The 23,727-nt window shown below is 42.9% G+C and overlaps 1 protein-coding gene across 1 annotated transcript; it reads left to right on the top strand.

Annotated features, from left to right (window-relative positions):
• Positions 1–453: 453 nt before the first annotated feature.
• Positions 454–4,853, top strand: dact2 (dishevelled-binding antagonist of beta-catenin 2). The gene is made up of 4 exons (XM_085800580.1): positions 454–914; positions 2,264–2,396; positions 2,515–2,805; positions 2,948–4,853. The coding sequence occupies exons 1-4, from the start codon at positions 639–641 to the stop codon at positions 4,831–4,833; spliced, it is 2,586 nt and encodes an 861-aa protein (XP_085656706.1). The 5' UTR covers positions 454–638; the 3' UTR covers positions 4,834–4,853.
• The last annotated feature ends 18,874 nt before the right edge of the window (positions 4,854–23,727 follow it).

Here is a 23,727-nt window from a genome sequence, read left to right as displayed (position 1 = left end):
TTGATATGCTACCTACTAATTCAATGTAAATATGTTTTAAAGTTTGTTTTAGTTACATGTTCAGTCCTTGTACAAATTGTGTGAATTTCTTTCCTTCAGTGGTGTTACACATGCTCTTCAAGGGATGAACTTTTATGTATTTAGGCTATTTGTGATTATTTCTATGAGTAGTAACAAGAATGCCACATGCATTAACCCATTTTGATGCCCAACTGCTTACAGTGGGAGATTTTCACAAAGTTGAGCCCTCAGTCTCTCTGTTTAGCCTGCTACCGTAGAGACTAATCACAACAAAAGAATGGATGAAATAGCATAATAATATGCCCATCATGCCATGTGGTATTATGCAGATGAATTTAGTACATGCCCGGGCAGTTTCAGTGAGTACTTGAATGGGGAGGATTAGTACCAGATGTTCATTGGAGGCCAGTGGGGAGGAGGGCCATTTGGTCTGTGGGAGGAGTCTCAGCTCTCCCCCTGTACTCAAGATTTCTTCTAACAGGTAGTTTAAAACTAACTAGGTCAACATCAAGACAGAAGCTAAGCAGGCAGTTACCCAGCGAGGAGCACGGTGTGGACGGGGACGTTTCTTCAACATTGTTTTGTTTCTGGATAATGCCCGGACAGCGCTCTCCAGCATGCTGAGCAGGAAGGGGTCTTGTGCGGGGATGATGAGCGCCGCTGCAGCCGGGGTGGACCGCAGCAGGGTCGGGGAGAGGCTGCAGGCTGCCCTGGCCGGGCTGCAGGAGCTGCATCTGCTGAAGGACAGACAGAGCGACATGGTGAGCTGGGCTCTGACGATGGACCGAGAGGAGCCCGTCACCTCTGTCCACGCAGGCCCGGAGGCTCCCCGGGTGATGGGGGCTGAGGAGCAGCGGCTGGAGGCGACCCTGACAGCCCTGAAGCAACAGCTGGTAGGAAGTGGTTTAAACCAAACACCATAAAACAGAATCATTAAAATGCCTCTCCGGTTTCCTTGTATCACTATAATATTCATTACACTTCTTATTCTTACTTATTCTTATTCTAACATTAGTGGAGTGAAAAAAGGTCCGTTTGTATCTCACCGTCAGCTGATGCTCATGCACATTCAGTCTTCAATTATTACCAGACACACTTTAATGCGCCCAGCTGGGGGTAGGAAGTAGGATAGGTGTCATAAATCAAGGTTCACTGCAGGACCAAGAGGACTTTGAGTTGTGTGTGTGCGCGCGCGCGCTAGTGCGTGGACACTGCGGGGCAGTAGGGGGTGGACCTCAATCATTAACCACTAATGCCAGGAAATTAAAAAAGGGAAAATTATGGTGTGTTTTTAAGAGGTTGCTAGTTGTTGTTTTTTTGCAGAGAATAACACCCAGGGAGAGTTTCAGTCCTGAGAGGCAGCAGAAGTGTTGGAGACAACTGGCTCTGTGGAGTTTTCCATGACCAGCTTTTTCCACGCTGGCTGCTGTTTCACACATTTGTACTCAGGGATTGAGGTGTTGTGCATGACTTTCAGCAGATGCACTGAAGGATAGATTTAAAGCAAATGGCCAGCATGAGATTTAAGTTTGGTTTTACATTCACCCAAGTTGCAGCAACTACCAACTTACAACATCCCATCTGAAAACACAGTGATAGACACATGTAAAGGCTGAAACTGTACATAATAGCTCATTCTACTGCGATAGACCCAACTTGTTCTTATAAGAGCCTTAAACAGTAATCAAACAGTGGATTTTTTTAGGCAGTGACCCCCACCCCCACACCCCACCCCAGTCCTCATCTTGAGAACCACTGTAACAGTACATGCACAGCCTTTTTAGCTGCAAAGCAAACAGCCCCTCATCCCAACCCCCTAAGCTTTCCTCCTCTAGTAGTTTACACAATGGCCAGGCCCTCGCTGTGGGGGAGAAATGAGTTACCCACCACTGCTTCTTCCATGCCCCCCCATGTCCTGCTGAGGTTAATCATCAGCCACAGCTGAGTCGCTTTTGTTTTTCTGATGGCTGTACATTAGAGCATCCTTTATCTGACCACAAGACCTCATCTAAATCAAATTATACCGTTGCTAACGCACACCCTGACCCTTGTGACTAATTTTCCTTTTCATCGATGTGTACAGAGAACTTGTGTGTAATTGCATGCATGTGTGTGCATGTGGACTTTCGTTGCATAACTCCCTTCCCTGAGAAAATCTAATTAGACTGTCCTTTTGGGTTAAGTTGTACCGCACATGTTTTTCAGGGGTGGGCTAAAATGTCATGTGTTGTCTATTTTACAGTCTCGTCTTCGGAAACAGGATGTAGGCCTGAAGTCGCACTTGCAGCAGCTGGACCAACAGATCAGCGAACTGAAGCTGGACGTAAGCAAGGCCTCCACTGAGCAGCTGGAGAGTGACAGCAGGCCAAGTTCAGGTGTGCAAACACACCCTAAAATAACACAATGCATAAGTAATATGCGAATTATGCATACAGCCAGCCTACCATCACATGATGTTAAATACTCATTGGTCATTGTTTGTTATCTCTCCAGGTTTTTATGAGCTCAGCGATGGTGGCTCCTACTCCCTGTCCAACTCCTGCACCTCAGTGTACAGTGAATGTCTGTCATCGTCCCAGACTAGCCTTCTTCTCCTTCCCATGAGCTCTGCCACTTCACTCATTAGCCCTCATTCACAAGTTGATGTCTGCCGCCGACGTTCTGCCGATGAGAGCACTACCCAGCCCAACCCTCCTCGGGCCACGGGTCTCCATTTGGGCAGCAGCAGAATCCGAGCAAGCACTACAGGCACCGAACAGACTCGACCAAGACCTGTATCGACAGGTAACCAAAACTCATGCCTTTGAAGTAGTGATGGGTACAACTGTTGCTAAGATACTCAACGTGTATTTTGCTGCATAATAACATGCAATTTCAGTGATTGAGTGATTTGAAAGGTTAATAATCTGTATTTTTGTGTTGTCAGGTGATCTTGACAGGATGTTGGCTCAAGGACCAAGCTACAGCAAATCTGCAGATGTGAAGAAACCTTTAATGGGTCATAACCTCAAGACCTCCACACTGGATTCTAAATTTCAGAGCAACCTGGTGTCCCGCAGTGGCGCTGAAGTGTACCACTACCCCAGCCCCCTGCATGCAGTGGCTCTCCAGAGCCCAATTTTTTCCCATGGAGGCAACCCAACCGCACCTGGACATCTAGAGGGCCAAGGACCCCCAGTGATTGGCTCTGACACCCTTCAGAGGGCACAGATGGGTTATGAAACCAAAACCCTGGGATACATCGACAAGCTCCTCCAGCGCAGCTTCAGCAAAATCCAGATTGAAATGGACACAGAGACTCTGCAGTCTCAGCGTGACTACCACAGGAAGCCCACTGAGGTTGTAACTGTGTTTCCTGAAGTGTCTCTAAAAGAGATGTGTATGCTGCAGCCTCTCCCATCTCAGACGGCAAACATCACCCCACTCGATAGTAACCAGAAGAGACACTGCATGGCATACTCCAGCCAAGAACCAGCTGATAACACGAGTCACAAACAGTCGGGGAGACCTCAGGAGGTTTCATACCGATACTCCTTTCCTGTTACCATGAGGGAGTACAGCTCTGATGAAGTCACCACTGCATCCCTACAGAGGAGTGATAAATCCCAAGGAGAATATGAAAGTCTACCAAGAAGCTACTCCCAGAAGAGGAGTGGGGATAATCCAGAATCAAGAACACAAGAGAGGAAAGGCCATAGACAAAGACCGGCCCACAGCTCCAGCACAGAGGAGAGTCACAGCTACGAGGCTCAGGCTGGTCACACGGCTTCCCCTGAGTTCGTTCATGCCAAATTCGTCCCTGCTGGGTCTCAGAGGGTCAGGGTGAGACAGGCAGACCGTAAAACCAAAGCCGTCAAACTGAGAAGAAAAAGCAGCGATAAGCCTCGAGCTGTGAAGCAGCAACATGGCTACTCCTCTGGCGAAAGGATCAGAGAGGTCAGTGGTGGAACCAAGGGAGAGCAGAGAAGGTCTGGAAAGGGAAAAGTGACCCAGAAGCCTACCACCTGTCACATGGAGGAGCGCAGACAGGGCTCTGGTTCAGACTCCAGCCACTGTGGTCCAGGAGTCATGTACACCCACAAGGTTCATCTAAAGCCACATCCCATCCCCGCTGTTACAAAGTCCAGCAAAGGCCGAAGACCTCAGGGTGTGGAGTATGAGCAGCCTGTAGAACAGAGGAAGAGGAGGCAGGGGGCTGCTAAGTGGCCGTCCAATGCAGAGATGCTGCAGGCCTTATGTGCCCAGCGTCAGAGGTCAAAAGAGCCCCATGCTCAGGCAGCAGGGAGCATGCAGATGGTCCGCAGTATGAGTGCCAAGTCAGGGCAGTGGATCGGGCTTCCTCGTCCCTTCCACTCTTCCATCTCCTCTAACTCTTTCTTCCACAATCTTAACGCCAGATACCCTGCAGCACCTTTCCAGGTGTCCAGCCTCTACCCACCCAGGTGTGAGTCAGAGTATTCAGCCGAATGCGCGTCCCTCTTTCACTCCACCATCGCTGAAAGCAGCGAGGGGGAGATGAGCGATAACACCACCAACCGCTTTGGAGATAGCGAGTCCAGCCAGAGCTTCCAGTCCTTCTCGGACTCTGACAGCAGCCTGTCCCTGGACGAGGAGGACCAGGTGGATAGCCACGAGGAGGAGGGAGGTCTGGTGTGGGCTGAGGCTGCTCTGGGGCCCACTGCTGCTGGAAGGCCCCTCCAGCCGCTCCCACGCCCCGAGCCATCAGCCTGCCGGATCAAAGCTTCCCGAGCCCTGAAGAAGAAGATTCGTCGGTTCCAGCCTGCCTCCCTGAAGGTTATGACCCTGGTGTAGTGACATTCCCCCGGGCTGAATGAATACTGTTCAATCACACCTAGTCTCTTAGCATAGCATAGCCCCCTTAATAATCAATGAGAAGCAGTCATTAAACTGGGCTGCATTTGTGCACTGATTTGTTTTGTTATAACTAAAAAAATATATATATCATTAAGAATTTACAGTGGTTGAACCTGGTGTACAAAATGATGCATTATATAAAAGCATGTAGAACACAATTATTACACTTACTTTTTAATTTGTAAATATGTATACTCTTGTAATGAAAGTGTCTTATGGGAATTGGCTGCATTTGACATTGACATTTCTGTTATATAATTGTTTGTATCTCAGAAATAAATCCAACCTTTTTACATTTCTTATTGCAAATAATTGTTTATTTTCTGTTCATTTCTTGATTTTGCTTATTGATGACATGTATCTACATTTGTCTTATCAGAATAAACATATTTAATATATATTGGGCAGTTGGCATTGAGTTTTTCCTCTTCTATTTCAACATCTAGCAATGATATCAACTGAGTACAGTCTGGGATTGGGATAGGTTCATAATGTGGTATTAATAGCAACCAATGTTACTTAATCAGGGAGTCTTTACAGTACAGCATCTCTTCTGCCATCTTCTCTCTTCTTCTGGTGACTGTAACACATGTTGGGAAAAAATCTCCACTTAATCTTCACAAACCCCCTGCTGAGGCTGACCAGTTTAGCACAGATAGCACTAACAGCTCCTTATCTGGTTTCCTGACTCTGCCCCAGCTGTTGGTTTAATAAGTTGCAGCTTCAATGACCAACCCAGACAGCCGTGTTTAATTAGAGGGTGAAGCTATCAGCCCTTCGTTATTTAAATATACACAAACCTATTTGCAAAGAACACGCAGCCTCGCTCCTACAGTTTCACAAACAGACATGACGACGATGATTGCAGGAGCTCAGGTTTCTGAGGAGAGACCTGACGTTTTAAAACAGTTGGTGTGTATGACTGGGGGCACATGGGATTAAGCAGGAATGACAGATGATAAGAGGCTCCTCACTTCAGAGCTGTCATGTGGAGATTAGACAGTGGGCAGCTGCACCAGAGTTGCCCAATAATCTCATTTCCAAAATCTGCCTTGGTATCTTTCCATTAAAATTCTTTCAAAGACGGGGTGAACAAGAGGCCACTCACCAAGGTAAGCAGTCCAGAGACCGGCCTTCCAAACATTAGCCAACTCTCCCGTAGTCATACGTAATAACGTTTTCTCCCATCAGGCTGCCACGGTGACCTTAAAGTTCCCAACTAAGAAGCTTATATGGCTGACAAACATTTTCAGCATTTCATCAAATTTTACTTTGAAGTTGTGTTCCCTGCAGATCTAATCACTGTGGAGACCATTATTTTCTACGACTCATGGATCTTTCATTTAGCAAGACTCTCTTTCAGTCTACTTTAACAAGAAATGTTCAATTTGCTCTCAGAGAAGAAAAGGCTTAATTCTTTAAATAAAAATAGTCACTAAAGGGCATATGTTAATTCAGCAGCATTCTTCTCTCTATTCATCAAACACAAGACAGGTCCAAAGGGCAATGACACTAATTCACATCAAAGACAGCATTTTAAGTTTAGCAAGTTGCCACAATGGAATCAACTTATTAGGATTTGTACATCCAGCTGACCTCTGTCCTCTGCAGCAACAGCGAGTGGTCGGTGGGATTAGTGCTGCTGTTTTCAACCCGGCTCAGAGGGAGCATGACAGGGCCTGGACTTGTCTTTGATGTTGGGTATAGCAGGACTGCGTCGGCTTGACCTTGTGTGCTTGGTGACCTTTCCAGCTGTAGGGCTGACCATAGTGCGAAATACGGGGGGGTTTGGGGGGGTCGGACCCCCCCGATTAACCCCTTGAGACCCCCTGAAAGACTCAAAAGCAAAATCTGAGGGGGGTCTCAATCTTGTCAAAAAAATAAATAATATAATATAATACAATAATTTTATTGTGGTCAATTAAATGTGTTTAAGATCACCATGTCCAGTATTCATAATTCAAAACATTTATTCGTTTAACATTAAGCTGAACCATGTCACCTGCGCATTATGCAAATTAGCCATGTGCGCCAGCCCAGCGCAGGAGTCGAGCCCACTCGCTATCAGAACAGAGGATCCCGTTCCTCTCCACCCTCTGCCGAAGAAAGTGAAGTTGAGGCCGAGTGCTCTGAAGACGTAGCCGCAGCCCCTGCTGCTAGCACTGGTGATTGGCCGCTTTTCTTTTTCTTTTTTTCTTTTTTCTTTTTTTTTTTTTTACACCTAAGCAGGTGGGGTAATGGAAATACCGCAACCCTTGGCTTGACATTAAGGCAGGAAAATAACTTAAGGTAAGAGGCTAGCCTGCTTCAGCATACTATGGCCTGAACCCCCAGTGGTGTTGTTTGGCCAGGTGCCTGTTGTGAGCTATTTGTCTGTGCTTTTTAAATTTTTATGATGGCCCGTTATACGAATGTGATTTGTGGATGTGTTCAATGCTGTGTTTAAACGTATTTGCTAGATGGATGGTTAGATAAGGTTACATGATCGGTCATAGTTGCAGGCTGAGGATCTCGTCGTGCACATAATTGCACGTCAGTCTCCGATCTCCAGATTTATACAGTTGGTTGTTATTCGAGTGCACGAGTTTGGTGTCTTTCATTCATTTTAATTGTTGTATTTTATTTATCGTCAATTACTTTCTGCATTGTGATGCACAACTTTGCCTCTCCTTTTTAGGCTATAGGCTAATTTTCTTGGCTTATTGTAATGTTATAGTCCTACTTTATAAAAAGAAAAAAAAATAACGGTATTGCGCAACAATCGCGAGTTAGGGACCCCCCCGAATATTGATGGGTATTTCGCACACTGGGGCTGACTCATCTCAGAGGGCACAGCTCATCACAATAGAAAGGTCAGGGGCCTTTTTGTGCCCTCGCTGTCTCTGAACGTGTCTCTTTTTGTCTCTCTTCACGTTCAGCATGTCTGTCATTTACTTTCTTTCGACTCACTGTTTTAGTCTGTTCTGAGAAGGTTAGTCCATCTGTCCACTGGAAGTCCCTTTCCAGCTAATTTGCACCTTCAAAATTAAGGATTCTTTTTTTCTTTTTTTTTTTGCAATCAGCTGCCTCATCAATGACATAATGTAATTGGATGATAGCTTGAGATAATTAAACTAGGGAATGAAATCTCCGAGGATCAATGTGCAGCAGGTGTGCAGGTGTAGACCTGCAAAAAGGATTTGATAATGATTTTCTTCTGCTATAAAATTGAGAGCAGAGGGGGGGCGTTACAAAACACTCCCCATGGATGGCTGTCACCTCACACTGAAAGACTTCAGATGTTAGGTGGGATCTCATTACACACACTGTGGTTCAAGAGCTCTAACTTTGACATTGTGTACATGAGAACACATGGGCAAACAGTCTCATCCAATCAAGATCATAGATTTTCTGCTGAGGCCAATCAGCCTGTTGATACAAGATCTTACAGGGTCTTTTAAGCACAGCAAGCAACATCATAATATATCCCGAGTACAGATGTATTTCACTTAATATTTACTTTTATGATGGTCTGAATAGGTAAAGTGAAATGTAATCATGTGCTAAGTTAATGAAGGTAAAGTAAATGGTTAAACAAGCAAAATATAAATAACAGCTCATTGACTTTACCCAGCTTTCCTCACATGCACCTACTAAACCACTCTGCAGTAGAACATGCCTGTCAATGTCCATTGAGATATAAATAGATGCAAGTGTCACGCCAGACTACTCTGAGTACTGGGACAGGTAAACACTGAGATAATACAGAGAACGCATGCCACTGAGCTGCTTTGGAGAGTGATCTTATTACACATCAGATCACAGTACTTCTCGTTTTCTAATGCTGGCACGCATCTTTATTTAATTAACAACCGTTTTATGTAGTAGATCACTGTGTCCTAAGTAATGTAAAAAAGATTAAATTGTATTGTAAAAGATTACGTAAGAAATCCCCCATTGTTCAGTAAATTTAACAATTCTCTGACATTGTGATATTTATAAAACAAGAAAAAAATACTGCAAATAAAGGCAAGAGGGAGAGGGAGAGAGCAGAGAAAGGAGAGAACAGCAGCGGGTGTGCCACAGACAGGTACTAATTAAACTTTGACTTGGTTCACATTAGGTTACAGTGGGAGGAGGGGTTCACCACATGTTCATGAGGTAATCCCAAAACCCAACACTCACATCCCAGTCCGCCCAGTCTGTCTCCACACTCAAAACACATAATACTCCATTGGTCTGTCTGTGTTTTTTTAATTTATCGTGGTTATTTCAGCATGTCCGTTGGAGCATGCAGCACTCGGTGTTTTCTATTTACCTTTTCACCCAGCCTTCGTACAGCATTTGTACTCTGAAATGTTTGTCACTGGATATTCGTGAGGCCATGTTGCTTCCCTGATGTGAAAACTCGAGGGTGGGTGCTGGGCTTTTGGATATAAAACGTGGATTTACTATGTTGACAAGTGGGAGCTCAGAAACTCATTACCACCCCGATGAGAGAAGCTTCCCACTCCTACCCACAATGCATCCCTGGAAATGTACAGGGGGTCATGCTGTTTCAGGTTCTTGCAAAGCAAGACGGATTATCTTCAGTTTGACATGTGACATATCCTCAGCAAATCAGCTTTACTCATGAAAGCATATGAAACTAGTCGCTGCCATATTTAGCTGGAAACATGTTTTTTTTTTTTGCCAGAATCACAGAGGCTGGATTGTTGGCATCAAATGTCAGCGCTGGCAGAGTAACACAGGGAGAAGGTTGGCAAGAATGTCATACAAACTATATTTTTGTGAATTAATTGTACACAAAGCTACTACAAACAATGTAGTAGCTTCATCTATAGTGAAACAAGTTAGATTCACCCAGCTCCCCTATCCCCTCCATGGGGGATGGGCCCTACAGTGTGTGAGGTGGCTTTTGTCCCTTTGCTTACTGTACATATGAATGGGGCTGGACCGGAATGTCCAATCTCATGAATGTCAATTGTCCGAGTCCTGAGTTAAGGAGCAGGACTCTCTGGTTGTGTCGAAGCAGACAAAAGAGATAGAGCCCAGAGAGATGAGGAGATACAAAGTGGGTGAAATGAGCAGGAAGAGATGAGCTACCAAGTGTGAAAGATCAGGAGTAATATAGACAGAGCATGAAAATGAAGCAAATGGAGAACGGGAGATGCATGATGCACATCTCTTGTGAGGCTTAGCTGGCCTTTCCTTAACCACCACCTGCTCCTCTTTAAGCACATCCTGTCATTTAATACCTAATCCCTTCATTCACTCCAGTGTGTTTACTAACCATTGTCTCAACTCCCTTCAAGCTGTGGTCAAGAGGTGGTTCAAAAGTTCGCAGTGTATAAAGAGCACGCACTCACAGTAACAGAGGGCATTGTGAGTGCGTTCGCCCCTGCCAAGCAATTGTCCGAGACAGAGAGAGGGAGAGACTGGAGGCAAGAGAAGGAGTCTTAGCTTCTGAGGACAACATCAGTTACCAAGAGATAATTGGACTGTAGTGCACTTTGTATGACCAAGTTAGATGTAGAGATAGGAGGGAGATTCTATTTAATTAGATTTTGTTTTTTACTGCAACATATTCTCATATTATAAAGAGTGAGTTTTAGTTGAACATTTAAAAAAAAAAACTTTTAAAATGACTACTTTACAGTTTAACATGGCTTAGAGTCTACATCCTCTTTTGGTAGTGGAGTGGTCAGATCAAGTATTTTTTTAAAGATTTTATTTTGCAGCTCTAAGCTAAAATTAAAAAATATATATTCCTTTATCTATCTCCAATCAACACCCTGTGACAGATTTTTTTTTTTGCATTATTAAATGCAGATTTATTTAAGAGGAAAAAAAATGATTGAGCTCAATATTCCAACCGAATGTCATGACACCTGAAATGTGGCTGAAGCACTTTTACCTACGTTTTTTTTTTTTTTTTTTTTTACATGTTTCTACACCTTAGGAAGCACTTGACGTGATGAGTGAAGATGATTGAACATGATTTGCAAAGGAACACACCTCTAAGGTCTCAAAGCTCACAGAGTGCATATCAGAGCAAAAACCAAGTCATGAGGTCAAAGGAGCTGCCTGCAGAGCTCAGAGACAGGGCGGTGTCGAGACATAGATCCAGGGACAAAGCTGCAAGAAAACTGTGTTGATAGCTCCCATGAGCACTGTGGCCTCAGTGGGTCTTAAATGGCAGAAGCATGGAACAACAAGGACTCTAGAGCTGGCTTCCTGTTCAAACCGAGGAATCAGGGGAGATAGGTCTTGGTACTGGTGATCAAGACCCTGATGGCCACTCTGGCTGAGCTCCACAGATGTGGAGAAGAAACAACTTTCAGAGAAAACCAAAGTGGAACAATGTGGCATCAGCTCTAGGGACTATGCATTGAATTGGTTGTCCTGAAAGCTTCTCCATTTCCACACATGACCTTCAGAGCTTAAACAGACAGATCGTCAGATTTTGGTCACCTGCACCAAGGCCATTCCTCCCACAATAAAGAATTATGGGGGCTACTGTGCAGTTGATTTTTGTGAACTTCTCCAGTGTTTCACACAATCTTGCTACTGGCTCTGAGGCACTTCCTTCCGCCCGACTTGATTTTGCTGAAGTATATATTACACTGCAATCAGTGGACAACCTAAATGATGGGATACATCCTCTAGGGACGAGGAATGTCTGTGCAAATCCTTCTCACAGTCTGCTTAGACCAAATGACTGACAGATAATTGCCATCTCTTAAGCATAGCATACATCAAGAACAATAACTGGTGTTCTTATTATGAGAGCTAACTATGCATAAGAGGCCTGCATGACAGAAACAAAAGTAGTAGCCTAATGTATGACAAGCAGAAAACATGTAGTGCATGTTCTGTCTCAACCAAAATGAGTCAAGCCACAAGATTATATAAATTAACGGACTCTGAAAAAATAAGAGCAGTAATCCAGGAATCTTCAAAATGTGTGTTGGTGTTGCCTAAAAGTTCTTTTAAAAATCTAGCTGACTCTTACAGTAAACTTTCATGCTTGGCTTGGCAAAAATAATTACCGTGCTACAAAATCTCCCTGTAGCTTGCTTAGATTTTTAGCCAAACTGTGCACTTTTCAGTGCATCTGATGAGGAGGAACAGTGGCGAGTGCGCTTGTGAAGAAGTTTCAGATGAATACATGGCGTTTCCCCTTTTATCAGCCCCCAGTGTCTGTGTGACGATGTCCTGGCTGGTTTTATGAGCAGGATGTCCTGTGTCAGCTCAGAGGACTGACTCTCTTTTGTCAAGCCTCAGGCTCTTAACAACTAAATTGAACCACCACAGCTCCACATGTCCTCAGAGAGCTGTAACTATCTTGCTTTATCTTGCTTTTTTTCCTCCAGTGCTGGGTTTGCCAAGTGGCTCTCCAACAAAGCCACCAATTCTCATTATGAACAAAAACAAGCCTCAACTCTTCTGAAGTTCCCAGTGTGTGTGTGTGTGTGTGTGTGTGTGAGCTCTGAAGGAGGACATCAAAAGAGCGGCGAGAGTGACAGCTGGTCCTCCTCTTGGTCAGGCCCCCTGATAAGATCAGAGTGACAGGAGAACATGGGACCCAACAGGTACCTCCCTCCTGCCCCTTCACCCTCCTTGCTGTTCCCATATGGCCACTAACAAGTCCTTCACCCACCAACATGTCAAATCCTGCAGTCTTTTCTCTTTTTGTCATTTGCATTTCAGTCTCCTTAAATATGAAAAATGATGTCAACAGTATTCATTTATTTAGAAGTATTTGCACCTTCAAAATTAAGGAACTCCTCTGCCCATATGAACATTTTTATCTTTGTTTGCAATAGCTATCTCTGTTTATCACCTCCGCGCTGTTTGTCTGCCCTTCACGTGTGACTGCTCCTCTTCTACAAGATGCCATAAACCCGTTGCAAGTGTGCTCACAATGACCACTTGAAAGCTGTGGCTTCCTACAGCTCTGAGCCTAATGGACTCAAGTTCTCTAACACCTATAAAAAATATTTTAAAGATTTTAAAGGATCCCAATTGTCTCCCTCGAGTAGATGTGCTCCAGTTAAAGCCGGGCTCAGGTGCCGGGCCTGGAAGAGTCAATATTGTATTAATTTTATGGGCAGGGAACCTCACACTTTTATGGCGCCTCAACCTCCTCTTTCACTTCCATAATTTATCCTGCTTAACAATTTCTTTAATTGCCTCTTTGTTATGTGGGGAAAAAACAAGACCCGTGTGGAAATAATGATCTAAATTAAAATTAGAAGAAAAAAAAAAGCACATATACCCATTAAATTTTTTTCAGAGCATGGGAGACCATCCAATTAAATTTTATTCAGCGGGGGGGGGGGGGGGTTGCTTGTTATGGGGGAAACTGCTGCATTTCCTTGGGGTCAGTAGCTTGCTGTTTGGTTTGTTTTGGCTTTGTCTCCCAGGTATAGTTAGTGGTTTAGCTTGTGAACCCCCATCTGACACAGGTCCCAGCTCGCAGGTGCAGTGGAAAAGATTCAACGGTGAGAGACTGTAGAAAATAATAAGGCCCTTACCTTTCCTTAATACACTCTACCTCATCTAAACAGTACAATAAGTCTCTTCTCTGTCTTCTTGTTTTGAATTAGTCTCTATTTCGCAGTTTTTTTTCTGTGTGTCTCAAGGCAAAAAACAAAAACACATGAAACTGAGCAGACAAATGTAATTTCAGCTGGCTCCGCTAACACGTTACAGGACACCCTGAGGTCTTGGACTGATTTGGACAGGCCGGCCCCTCTCTCAGACTAGGGGTCAGGGGTCATGCAGGGAACAGACTGATCCTCCACGCACTATCAAATCTCTGCACCTTTAGCGAACAGGATGAGGAAAGACAGGTTCAAACAGCTGTCAGCATCAGACAAACCAACACTGGTTTACATTCTCATGATTGGTACAAAAGCATTACCTACCAGGTATGTATGATTCAGAGAATAAAAATTAATGTTGGCATGCATACACAAGTTAAATTTGGAGTTGCGTGTCATGTGAAACGTGATTACTTCAGGCTGAAGGGGGCAAAAGTTTGAAACGATACATGGTATTGTCATTTGTGCATATTATACTGATGAATGGGTCTTTGAAACGTGACACAAAAGCAACTGATGGGGGAGGGCTGGCCTTAACCCTTTGTACTGGGGTATTAGGGAAAGCTGAAGGGGAAGGCTTACAGACAAGAAATGGATCTTGTTGTGAGCAGTGGTAAAAGGTATTAAGGAAGGATTTATGGGAGAAAGGAAATCCAAAATACTATTGTTTCATCAGTTATATTGATATTTAGTGGATCAACATTGTTCTTTCACAGTGACACCTAAAGAAACATATGGCAAGCCTTCCTTTATCTGCTCCTGGCTGTTAGCACCGCTGCTTCCTGGCATAAATATGTTAGAGGGGTGGCAACTGAACTTCCCTTTATGGCTCCTAAAATAAACATTAACACCTGACAGTGAATGTGCTTCGAGATAAACCGAGATTAGAATTCTGATTTATGCTATAGTGGCAAAGATGAAGGCACTTCCTGAGAAACTGTATCACGTGCAGGCCATAGCTAATGTTTCATCATGTTAACAGCACAGAAGTGGATAAATCTTTAAAGTCTGGATCACTGCTATTTGAAAAGTCCCCCCAGAGGCCTGGTTGATGACATGTGGATGATATGTTTATGTGGGGTGTGTACCAAGGCAGTAAATCACCACAGCTCTGCAGCGTAAGGAAGGACCTCAGCCTATCTGGGGGCCCCATGTGTTTTTAGAGAGTGAAAGGGGCTAGTTTGGGGGGTAAATGCTGCCACTTTGAGGGAGGTTGACCTGGCAGGTTTGACCCCAGAGTTCCTTTGAACAGGACAACCCAGGGTGACACTCAAGGCCAGTTTGTTGAGGGATTTGCACATGAAGGACAGAGGATTTAGAGGCTCTCGAAGGAGGACTGCAACTGGATCTCTCTCTTTTTTTCTTTTTTTTTGCATGTGTTTTACATTATGAGAAAAACAGATGAGGTTCAAATGTATCAAAACACGAGTCCCTTGGAGAATCTAAGATATGAGTGTTTGCGTGTGCTTTTACACATAGCCTGATGAGGTCAAGTTTGAACATCAAAGCATCCTTGAAACTCTATCTAACTTCAGTTAACCATATGCCCCGTTGGCAGCGATAGGCCTTGTCTATCTATACAGTGCAAGAAAAAGAGGTTAACTCATAGAAACAGCGGCTACATGACAGGTTTATTAATAGAAAATATACATTATATGATGTTCATAAAAGTGGTGCAAAAGGTGGTAAAAGTGCCATAAAACACTTGAAAAACACTTTGCTAGTTCAAAGTACTGTGAGTGCGTGTCAGCTCAGACTAAAAGCAGCTCTATGTGCTTTTAGTCAAAGTGCTAATTTCGACAATATAGGTTTGTGGTTTTCATATGCTAAGGTAGAAAGGTTTTCCACTTCAAAACACCAATTACAGCCTTTTCCATGGGAACTCTGCACAATATGACCTCAGTTAGGATTATATAGTCACGCTACCTCATGGCGCCACTTGACAAATGCTATAATCATTAAATAAATATGAAAAAAGATGATGGATAAGGTGACAAAGACCTCAGAGCTAGAGAGAGCAGCCTAACAGGAGCCTGGTGGACTATGACAGCACACTCAGGGCTCCCCAGCAGATCTATTCTATTGATCAGTGCTGGGAGTGCCTTAGTTGGATCAATGCCCATCCCCTCTCTCTGCTTTTTACAATCTGCACCAAAAGCATATCCACCCTCGGTGAAATCAATGGCAGCGGAGACATCCTCTGCAGGATGGGGGTGTACGGATGTGGATTTCCTCCTCTCTGGTCAGTGTAGCTGTAAAAGCCGTGACTAAAAGGGATGAAAAGAAAAGAGAAGGAAGAGGTAGAGACCGTTTGGGGAGAGAAAGGGCCGAGCTTTGATTCCTGCTCTCTGTTGATCTGGCATCCAGATGACCTGTGCTTGCAGAGCAGATTAGCCTTGACAGTTGTTTCTGGAGAGAGAGGGGCTAATCTAAAGCTGTCTGGAGATCCTCCGCCATGCAACACAAAAGCCAGAGCAGGAACGCCGTGTCAAAAACCCACAGAGCAGTTCATCTGGCCTTATCTCAAGACTCCAATGCATAGATCCATGGAGCAGATTAGAGTGTTTACATTCAGTTGAGATTTTTATCGTGACATTCCTGTAGAATCAGGCATGCTGTGAGAGCCAAGAGTGAATTCCTGCCTCCAACAAAGTGTGTATCCCCGAACCAAGAAGCTCCTTATTTTGGTTGTGTGACAGACAGTGCATAAGCTAAAAGCTGCGTGGCCTCACACAGAAGGGCACTGCTTGGGCATATCTCAGTGTGTATCCACCTAACAAACACCCCGACTCCCTGTGAGATCCACTATGTGTTGTCATGGCAGTCCTCCAAACACAGTAGGGATGCATTTAGGAGCTTTGTATTTCCTGTGTTTACCATGTGTCTCGGGCAATCCAACAGTGAGGCACAGGATGCCGGTCTTCACAATGAAAAGTCTCTGGATCCTCTATGGAGGAGCAACACACGCAGAGAGGGGTAGCTAATCTCACATGACAATGGTGTGCAAGGACTGAGCTGTTATGTCACTTTTCCATTGCACTGGCTAGAATGCTAATGACAGACATCCTCTCCGCTCTTCCCCTTCCTTCTCACTGCCTCTTACCTCACCACTCACATCAGTAGGCACCAGGACTCAACATTTGGCACATTCTCATACAGACGTTAGGACATCTCTCCGTGCCATAAGTGGATTTGTCAATCAGGTAACCAGGCTGTATTTTTAGAAGGATCTAAGTGAGGGTCAGAGGACAGTAATCTGACCTGTTTTAGCCTGACATCAGCTAATATGGTCAATTGCAATCTGGGTTACAAGTATAAGTGGCTTTTCCAGGTGTGAGATCAATTGATACAAACATTGCTCCTTCTCACCAAGCATGCACATGCACAGGGTAATGGACTTACAGTAAATCCTTAATGCACCATTGAGTTTGCATGAGTAGCGACAGGGGAATAACCGTCATCAATCACCCATTGTGAACATCAGCTCAATTAAGAAGTGATGCGTACCGGTGTTTAGCATAGTGAAAGGGCAAAGCCTGCTCCCCGGTTGATGAAAAGATCTTTAGCGGTGAGGCTGTTTCTAACACAGAAATCAATATGGTGGCTTTGTTAGCTCTCACCAGAAAAGAAATTCAGTATCTGGTTTGAGGTGCTTCTCTTGTTGTTTGAAAAGAAATTACTTCAATAATAATTATTCTTATTTATTTATTTTAACTATATAATATTCTATTATTTTCTATAAAATATTCTTAACTCAAATAAAAGCCATGTTTTGGATTGAGCTTAACAGAGCTAGTTGTGTAGATGGCAAAGTCACTCTGTTGGTTGGTCAATCACAACAAGTATTAGAAGATCATTCATGTTCATCAGATGATGAATCCCATTGATTTTTAGTGACTGTCTTTACTTTCTTCTTTTACCCCCAGCAGATCAAGTTTACATCTAGGCTACCGAGTGAAATATTAACTTATTTGACATAGATCAACAAAACATTTTATTCGTGGTCCCCAGAAGATTAATCCAGATGATTTATGATATACACTTTAAAATTACAATGAGGTTGATGTTTGCCATCATATTTGGTTCAGACATTCAGTTCCCTCTAAGGATGAATTAATTTAGTCATTGGTTAATGTTTCACTTAAATTTTCTTCTGTCCAAATACTACAAAATTACGCATTTACCTCAGAATACCAATCTGATTACCTCAGAGGAAATGTTTGACGTCCCTAAATAATTACCAGCTCGTCAGATAATCAGAAATACTTTAATCACACATCATAGATAAGGTAAGTGAAAACTTATCTTGGGCCTGTCTTGCCTTGCCTCGTCTTGTCTTGTGTGGTATTTGGACACGAGGTGAAAGGAGCATCAACTTCAGTGAAACTCGGATGTAACTGGAAAGCATTTTTCAACCCATGTAATATGTGTAAAAATGACTCACTTCATTACTGATTGTATGACCCATTCGAATCTGAAAACAGCAATGTCAGTTATATACTTTGCTTAGCTTCAAAGAGCATTCAGCTGACTTTTACTTCATTACACATTCCTAGTTCTCTACCATTCCCTCGTAGCGAATCTGACATTGCTGCCCCCTGCACAGTCCCATCCTTCATCCCTGGATGAGCCTGTTGTCTAATGAGGGGCTTAGATTCAGACCCATTACTTCACCACTGTCAAGAGCCTGTCTTTTCCATCATGTTGTTCGGCTTCTCTGCTCCTGCCTTCTCTATTCTACTGTTCAAAGTGGTCTGGAAAAACAAGCGCTGTGGGAACCGCTGTACTGTTTGTGTTTAAGTCCTGTGTTCAGTCCTGCACAGCACTAATCTTTAAAATTGGAGTCACTTTATTCTCAGGACTGCCTAGTCATTATCAAGTGAAGAAGTATTGTTGAGTCTTTATGGTGATTTGTGAGCGGACTGAACTAGCCTCAAGACACACTATAATACCACTGAACTGGCTGAATTCCTGATTTAACTTGATTTGCTGTCAGTTTTAATGTGCAGCAACAGAACGACCAGTAGCCACCCTGTTTAAGCATATTATCCTCAAAATGAACTCTAAAAGGAAACTGATATTTTCCATTATAATGTTGATTTTTTTTACAGGCACATAATAAGTGGTTAGGTGGCAGATCTCAAAATGTGGTTGTCAGCTTGTGTGCACACTCTTGTGAGACACATTTCCAAAGCAGAGTATTGGAACCCTTAGCTAAGTAATCTACTTGAGAAAAATCTACTTAAGAAAGATTCTTAGTTTACCTAATAGTGTTCATGTATGAATTTTCAATACATGACCTACATGACCTGTGGTGTTGCATAATTGCACCCATTTTGTTGTCCTACTAAAGTAACCTAATTATGCAGTAAGCAAGTACACAATCAGCCTGTGATATTGTAATGATAATGCTAAGATTATAGGTTGCATTTGCGTGTTATAAACATGTAATTAAATCCATTATGCAGCCAAAACAATGATAAAAGAACACAATAGTCAAATTTATCTGAGCTATTTCTACGCGCATAAAAACATCGGATTGGCAAATTTCGACGCCATGGATCAACACACTTCACACAGCTCAGAGAGAGTGTGTTCTGCTCTGAGTAGCTAGTGGTAAAACGAGTTCCCTTTATCACACAAACACAAGTTCCTCTTGACACACAAACACAACATGTCTGAATGAGTTTTGGTGTGAGGCTTCTACCTCATGGTGTGAGGTGCTTTTTTCATCTAACACCCTTTCACCAAATGTCAATTGGCAAATAAGCCCAGCCCACCCCAAAAAGAAGAGCCTGATTAGGCTGGCTATTCTCTTTGCAAAGGATGGGAGGCAAGAAGATGCTAAATGTAGGTAAATAAAGAATTATAGACCTTTAAAGGGACTCCGCCTACACAATACTAATCATTTGAAATCCTGCAGACACACAGATGCAGATAAGGACACACAAATACACAAAGCAGACACACAACTTCTATCTGCATGACAGTTGTCTTATTTATGGTTTACTTTTAACACAAAAACGCAGACTTTGAGTACTCGAAATGTTATCATTTGACAATCACAACGTGAATGGAGACAAACAAGTAGAGGAAATACACTAACATGTCATCTGCAGTACAAAAGCTCCTCATCTCTAACAAGATAAAGACACAATGTGACCAATGAGCCTCTCTGCAACCCTCTGGTAAGTGGACAGCATTCCTTTATTGGCTTTTGAACTTTCCCTGCTGCAGGCCTTTTCTGCTACTCCAAGACTACGACTATTGTTCCCATGTGGTCATCAACAATGACGTGGGTGTGTAGGTTGCTTGTCTGCAGCTGAACGCTCCCCTGATTCTTGTTTTGCCTTCTGAACAGGCCTGAACGACACACCCCACACCACTAATGCTCTCTGAGAGAAGGTAGGAGGCATCATCCACAGCGCTTGACTGACAGAGGACAATTCAATACAAATAGAAACCATATAGACGCATATATCATTTGTGACAGCTAACTGAAAAATAGCTTTGTTTTTCCATGTGCTGAGATTAAGGCAAAGGTTATCAGAGACAAAGTTGCACAAACAAAATCTCTGAGTTTTTGTATTGTTATTACTTAAACAACAGTTGGTAGTCAGGTAACTATTAAACTTTTCACGCAAATTGCAATTATTACACATTCTCATTTGCTTCAGGCTTTACTTCAGTTTCTTGACAAGCAATGACCCAATTACGTCTACTCAACATGTTCACATAGGACAGCCAGTCACTGGGTTCAACCCCACAGGTGTCCAGAGTGGAGCCCAGAAACATCAAAAGACATCTTTTATGATCCTTTTTATGGTCTACTCGCTTTGCCTATTCTGTTTGCCCATCATCTTTCTCAATGTTAAATGAAGCATCTTCTAAGACAAATTCCAAGTCCAGCTACGTAGATGTTTAGCCTTTTGTTTCACAATATCAGACATAATTTCATTGTTATTAGAAGTGTGACATTTTTTTCAAGGCATAACCTTTTGCCATTTAACTGTGTAAAATATCCTCCATAAGGCCACTCAACTGAGTATATTGTAGGACAGTAATGAAATGTGGCAAAGAGCGTGGAGCAAAATCACAGGTTATGTGACTAATTATATGTTTCATGGACAGGAAACCATTTCCCATGAAGAACTATGAGAGCTCATTTTGTGCACTATGGCCAGTTTTAAACAGACTATTTGCAAAACTACCTCCTACATGTTTACGGTGTAATTATGTGGTATCAAAGTGGCATTTCCAAAATATAATGTGAGTGTTCTGTATCAAATGTATAGACAGCAGCCATAATCATGTAAGAAAGAAATACACAAACAGTCTATGTTCATGTTCAACATAACAATTTGTATATTGTATAATTCATACACTTTGGGTTTTGTTTGTATTGGATAATAGTATATAGTCTTTCTATTTTATGTTGTTTATTTCAGATTCTGTTTCTATTCTTTTTTTTAATTTCCTGTAACATTTTCCCTTTGGACAGCAAATCTTTTGTGCTGTTGTGTCAAATTTGAATTACTACAGGGGTTCAATAAAGGTACATGATACCTCCTCTCTTATCTTAATAGTGTATGGGTTCTATTTAAATCCACCACTGCGTCAAGAGCACACACTGCTTGGTTTCTCCTCTTCCTGGCTGACATTGTACTAATTGGTGTACTAATGAGTTTGCTTGGGATGGAAACCTACAGACTTGTGGTTTTCCTCAGCATATGGTCGCTCATCTTCGTTCCAGACAGTAATGAATAGCCACTTTAACAGTCTGACTGAGCTAACCACCAGAATAACAATGCACATCCGATTCTTTATTGCATCTAATGTCTAAGACCTAGGCCATGCTGTCCAGCCAGCATCTGCACCCGCGGCCTATCTGCACAATCTGAGGGGACAGCCCCCCACCCCTGCTGCGTCCACTTCTTGTCCTGTGTTCCTGGAAGACCGCAAAGGCGTAATCAATGAGTCATGTGTCCTGATTACCACCAACTCCCTATGGGGCATCTTCAAAGGGCTCCAGAGGAGATGGAGAGAGGGAGCAGCATTGCCTTCCATGGGGTAATTACAAGTTGGGGCTCCATGGTTTCTACTCCCTTTCTGTGGACAGTTAGGCTTTAGGACAGCCCAGTTAACAATTCAGACAGTCCTGTTAGCGCAGTGGGAGGCTCTTCCAACCCGTGATCACTGACTGGTGGCGCATGCCCTCCAAAATTATACAAATCCACCCATGCACACACAAAAACACATGCTGCAGCAGCACTGTGTTTACTAGATGAGGAGAACACTGACAAAAGTAGAGGTAGAGATGGGGAGAAATACTCAGGTTTGGTGCAGCTGAGTACACACCTGTCTTTCCCAGGAAAACAAGCAGAGTGCTTGAGTGTTAGTGGATTAAAGGGGCCATAAAACTAGACAAACACACCTAAGTACTGTCTGGCTGCCTTTAGGCCTTTCTCCATTACCCACACTTACAGCAGGTCAAATAATATCCACACCTATTTTTGTTTTTTGTTTTTAAGCATGCCTCTTACATTTCTCACAGTTGAAATTCAAGTCCAAAATTGTTTGGCTATTGTTTGCTTGGTTTTCTCTTGTCAAGGTAATATAATAAATATGTTGTTCTTGTCTGAACGACTGGCAGTGCTGAATTTTCCAACAGCAAACCTTTCAATGGGATACGGAACTTTATAATGTTATGACAATTATTTTTTCCATTTTCATTAAGAGTGTGTGTTCTGTCAACACTGCAGCCACAAAGGTTAGGCTAATTACTGTTATTACATTTTGATTAGCAGCGGTATGTCTGAATCTGATGTTATGCTTGTGTTGTCTATAGGTGTGATCATTTATCATTATGACTGTGGAAGATGGTTAATTAGTGCGTAAAATGATGACTACATGAAAAATGTACTAGGAGTGGTAGTGTGGAGACTGTGTGGCGGTTGATGTCTTTGGGTTAAGACTCCAGTAAACCCTGTCTGCACGGCAGCAAACAAAGAGGGGTGATCAGAGACAAAACAGTCATTAGCTTCCTGTAATGAGGGAGAATAGTACAGCAGCAGTGTGTGTGTGTGTGTGTGTGTGTGTGTGTGTGTGTGTGTGTGTGTGTGTGTGTGTGTGTGTGTGTGTGTGTGTGTGTGCGCGTGTGAATGTGCTTGAATGTAACCTGTGTTATGGGTGTAGGTCAGGGGATTCCCAATCATGTCCTGTAGGTCCTATGAATGAAAATGCCTTATAGCCTACTCGTGCTCAGTCAATGATGTTTGCATTATTTCTATTGTGTAGAAATTGTTGCTGCTGTGCTGTGCTCATACAGATGCTTGCTCGTGTGTCTTTTTCATTACAATAAATATAAACATAAATCTTGCACTCCTGGCTTTGAGCCTCTCAATTTAGCCGTGCTGTAGCGTCCAGCCCACAATTTCTAATTCTAACAAGTAGGTAGTAGGCCTATAACATATTATCCGTTACTGCCCTCTTGTGGACAAAAGTAGCAAGACAACAAGTAGTTGAAACAGTCGACTGGCATCCCCTATCTACACTTTATCTACAAGCAATATGGTTATTTTAGTTACGCAAATAGAGGATTTTATATTTATAGCCTATAGTATTTTAGGTCATGATCATTTGGCGGCCTGTAACGATAAATAAAATGTGATGTAGCCTACTGTTATAGTTGTTCATGTGCGCCCTAATCCTAAAATATGGATATTTACCGACCGTTATAATAGTTGCAGCTGCATTACTTGATTCAATGTTATGCTTTGATTTTTCACAGTTCTTTCACTGTCCAAAAATTCCATAATATTGTGTTGGAAAAAAATGTCTGTGTACCAAGTTTTCTAATGTGAAAAACTAATATTGGGGCGCAATACTATAAATTCTGGTGAAAATAAGAATATAAGAATCATTATAACACTATTAAAAAAAGTGAGGGGGGGGGGTAGGTGGCTAGTTTTCTTTTAATAGCCTCTTTCACATACATACAGGTATTTACACAGATACACTACTAGAGAATTGATTTGTTATTTTAATAGCCTCTGTGATCTAGGTAATTTTAGCAACAGGATTCATGCACAGCTTGAATGGGGATCAGATGGGAACTCACTACGGACTGACATAAGCAATAAATTTACAAATTACAGTTGGGAGATTTATATAGCCTACTACCAGCAGTTTGCGTCACGACTTGTCGAGAGTTTCCATGCTATCAACCTCTAAAAGCTGAGCC

Source organism: Trachurus japonicus, chromosome 15 (genome assembly GCF_045865225.1).
Source record: "Trachurus japonicus isolate A0001 chromosome 15, Traja_1.0".
NCBI classification, from domain to species: Eukaryota; Metazoa; Chordata; class Actinopteri; order Carangiformes; family Carangidae; genus Trachurus; species Trachurus japonicus.
Note: the sequence above shows the minus strand (reverse complement) of the source record. Positions and strands in the feature narration are given on the sequence as shown.

What these genes read in the sequence shown, in the direction of transcription:
- dact2 (XM_085800580.1), top strand. Translation starts at nt 639, where the DNA reads ATGCTGAGCAGGAAGGGGTCTTGTGCGGGGATGATGAGCGCCGCTGCA. An exon ending in CAGCCCTGAAGCAACAGCTG is followed by an intron (nt 915 to 2,263) that starts GTAGGAAGTGGT and finishes TCTATTTTACAG; the next exon opens with TCTCGTCTTCGGAAACAGGA. An exon ending in ACCAAGACCTGTATCGACAG is followed by an intron (nt 2,806 to 2,947) that starts GTAACCAAAACT and finishes TTGTGTTGTCAG; the next exon opens with GTGATCTTGACAGGATGTTG.